Here is a 3,787-nt window from a genome sequence, read left to right on the forward strand (position 1 = left end):
AAACACTGGTTAAAACATTTCAACAAATTTCAAAACAATTTAAAAGTCTTAAGTTGTGTTTTTGACATTTTTCTTTTGTTAGAGAATGTTTTAAGCATGTTTCTTTGTTGTCATGTTATATGTAAATTTAAAGACGATATGCTAAATTTCTAAATCTTTGGAAATCTATGCATTGCTTCCATAAAATTATGTATACATTATATCACGTATGGAAAATTGATCCCATCATTTGTATTCCGTTAATTTACTCTAGAACAAGTAAAACTTATAAAAATAAGTCACAAATTTTTTAATTCAGCATAATGCATGTTGTTAAAAGCAAATTATGTATTCTATCAAATATAATGAATTTGACAAGTATTTAATAAAACTATAAAATTTAAAGTCATATGCACGATGACAACTGTTCTTACTTAATTAATATTGTGAATGTAAAGAATCATGCCATATTTTTTCACTAATCATGTATTATGTATATTGAAAGATTGAAACATGCAAGAGCGCCAAGACGTGATAGCAGTTTACCAAAAATGACATGATAGTACACCATTATTGAATGATGTTTGCCAGAAAACAAGAAGTAGATAAGACTATGAAGTTTTCATTTCCTCTGAAAATTTACATCTGTACAAAAGAGACAACTGAAAAAAGAGTAGAAATGATATCTTCACATTTCAAAACTCATTCCTTTTGTTACAATAAGGAAGAAACACTGATGCTCTTACTTCCACTAACACTCACAAACCCTTCTCTCTCCCTTTTTTTTACTTTTACAAAACTCCCAAATTGGACTTCAAATCCTAATTTTATATATAACATATCTTTTTGATTACCCTTTTTCCACATATTTACAAATTTTCCACAAAAAACCCACATAATCCATTATCATCAACTCCTAAACCTTTCGAATGGTTTTTTAGCCTTCTCTGTTTTATATATGCATGTTATTGGGACTCTTATGCAAGAGTAGGAACACTGTTGCGTCTGTCCATGTCAAGGCAATTAAATCCCACGACACGAACCGCAGGATTGTTCCCGAAGTTAGTCGTCGCCCTAACGCAACCGCCACCGTTCCTTGGAGAAGACGGTGGTGGCAGCTTGGTTGCTCGTGGAGTCGGCAGAGGAGGAGGAGCCACTACGAGAAGCTCGTCCCGGAAGAGTGAATCTTTGGTTAAAGGGTTAGAAACTCTACTCGGCGGTGACCCTGTGAAGAATAGCTCCGACGTCGGATCTTGTTCATAACCACCACCCTATAAATAAAAATATGCACAAGATCAATCTCACATAACAGAAAATACGTATTATTTATTTATACAGATTCTAGCGATGAGCAAAAGATTATTTATATTATTTGATTTACCTTTGCGAGTATGAAATCCAAAATATCGCTTCTTGAATTCGATTCACATAGCTCCATCTGGTGACTGAAATAAAAAAATATTCAAACAATATGATTGATGTCATCATATATGCTCTTGCATAATCATGAAAACGTTATTACCTATTTCTAAGAAAAAACTGAGATAAAGAGAGTAAGTCTTTTTACCTGACTTGCCAACGGAGAGATCGAGAAAGGTGGTGGTGCTTTAGGACACCGACACGACGTGGTTTAGGGCAAACGACGGCGTCTCTGCTCCTCATCACCTCGAAAGCGTTTTGTTGAACTCCACAGCTGTTCATCTTTGCTGCTCAGAAGAATCAATCAAATCAACCACTTGCGAATAAACTTATCTTGAAGAGAGATTGATGAAGGAGGAGGCAAAAATAAATAAGAATGTTAAATAGGATAAGGGAAGAGAAGAGGTGGTCAAACGGTAACGTGTTTATTATGGAGATGTGGTCATAATATCATATTTAATTAATTAGTTAGGAATTTCATTCATTATTTAATTCTTTAATTAAGACAGAAACCAGCCACTTGACATATTCCACGATACTGTTTTCAGAGTTTTTTCTTAAATTTAATAAAGTTTTTAGCTTATATAGTGATGCAGTCAAGATCATAGTGGAGACATGGTTTTTTTTTCTTTACTTTATTGAAAAATATAAGTAAACTAAAAAGAAAAGTCATAAAGAAAAAAGTCTAACTCGAACAGTGAGAAATTCATCTGATGCATTTTGAAATAAATATAGTTCCTCAAGATAACAGATGGACAAGAACATAAACTGTGATTCCATGATCTAGCTAGATATGTGTGATGATGAAAATTTATGCTTCTCGATAACACACATATATATATTTGAGCGCTAAAGGAGACGTGAAGCATCTGAACATGCATGATAGTTTCAGATCCAAAACGAAAATCAAGAACACATCCAATGATCCAAGAATAAATCAGACAAGAATCTTTAACAGAAAATGCAAGAGTCACTCAGATCCAGACCAATGTTTTAACTCAAAACACCGAGGAATAGATCAGAAACAAAGGCACAGTATATTCGAGAGATACCTGAAGCTCGAAAAGCACAGATCGTTCTTTTGGAAGAGAAGCAGCTTTAAGCCAAGAAGAAGAAAGAGAAAGAGAGATCTGAAGAAAAGTGTAATGGCTCTTAGGTTAACAACAAAGGCAGGTAGAAATATAGAACCTACAGACAGCAATGTAATAGAATCCGCATCTATTTATTTATCATTGATTTCAAAACGCTTGTTTTACTTTACTTTAATTTTTAGTGTAATTAATTTTTCATCAATTTTTCATAAATTCCTTTGAAAAACGTTGCGGTGTACACGGTTTTCAGTTTCATCTGTTTTTTTTTTGGCTTTTTTGGGACAGCGGTGCCTAACCTCTCCTAGTAAATATTCACATCAAATAAATGTCACCGACAAAATGACATATTTAATTCATAATGAAATCTACACTGTTTTCAGTTAATTCTAATCACAAATATATTGTTTGGAGAATTTCTGATAATATAGTTTCGATAATAGTAGCAAATATAGATTTAATTTTACTAATAGTTTTAATATCTTACATACTAACCGTAAGAGATGGATTCCCTTTTCTGAGTTTACGCATGGCCACATGTCTTTGGTAGTTCAAAACCAAGATCTTTTATAGTTTTTTCACGTGGACAGTCCATGTGATTCTCTTATCAAATATATTACCAGATATTAACCCGCCCGACTAGACGTGTATTATATTTATTTGCAACAATATAACATTTATAATTTCTTTTGGATATGTGATTAAACTGTTTTGTACATGCTTTTATATGTTAAAATGTGTTCATTTTTATCCTTTTGATATATAATAAATAGGGTTTATTTGCCATATAACCAAATAAAAAATAAAAATTAGATTTGTAGAGAGAGATAAGAAAAGAAAGTAGGAGAGAAGATATGATTTTGGGTAGTTAGTGAATTTGTGTGTTTTTGTTGGATTATTGGGGCAAATTTCCCTAATAAAAGCAATATCCTTTTTTAAATGGATCATATAATCTCAATGTGAGAGATGGATTATGTTCTAAGAAAACCAGTGAGATATATTGTTCGTCATGCATGGATTTTAATTCTTTTGTGATAAACATAGTGGATACATAGAGGATATGTTAATAAGTGATGGAAAATAGTGGATTTGTACTTGACAGATTAATAATTTTTGCAAGGTATCCAATTCGTTGTTATTAATTAATTCTTTATCTGATGAACATGCTGCCATGGAAATATTGTATTTCAATATGTGATGAAATGAAACGATAGATGTATATTTGAGTTGGATAATGTTTGTAGTTAATCTTAATAACACTAGGTAATGAACCCACGCGATATCGCGTAGAACTCATTTCT

At 32.2% G+C, this 3,787-nt stretch overlaps 1 protein-coding gene across 1 annotated transcript; it reads right to left on the reverse strand.

Moving 5' to 3' along the window:
• Positions 1 to 581: 581 nt before the first annotated feature.
• Positions 582 to 2,609, reverse strand: LOC108819055 (uncharacterized). Its single transcript, XM_018592040.2, has 4 exons — positions 2,451 to 2,609; positions 1,547 to 1,685; positions 1,361 to 1,424; positions 582 to 1,250 (listed from the first exon to the last, which is right to left on the reverse strand). Exons 2-4 carry the CDS (start codon positions 1,678 to 1,680, stop codon positions 957 to 959), a joined length of 492 nt encoding a protein of 163 aa, XP_018447542.1. The 5' UTR covers positions 1,681 to 1,685; positions 2,451 to 2,609; the 3' UTR covers positions 582 to 956.
• Positions 2,610 to 3,787: the final 1,178 nt, after the last annotated feature.

Source organism: Raphanus sativus, chromosome 8 (assembly GCF_000801105.2).
Source record: "Raphanus sativus cultivar WK10039 chromosome 8, ASM80110v3, whole genome shotgun sequence".
Classification (NCBI taxonomy): Eukaryota; Viridiplantae; Streptophyta; class Magnoliopsida; order Brassicales; family Brassicaceae; genus Raphanus; species Raphanus sativus.

Bases quoted from the DNA above. Each gene is read 5' to 3' on its own strand.
- LOC108819055 (XM_018592040.2), bottom strand. From the start codon at position 1,680: ATGAACAGCTGTGGAGTTCAACAAAACGCTTTCGAGGTGATGAGGAGC. The intron at 1,425-1,546 runs GTAAAAAGACTT...TTTTTATTTCAG, and splicing joins TCTCTCCGTTGGCAAGTCAG to TCACCAGATGGAGCTATGTG. The intron at 1,251-1,360 runs GTAAATCAAATA...TTTTATTTATAG, and splicing joins TGGATTTCATACTCGCAAAG to GGTGGTGGTTATGAACAAGA.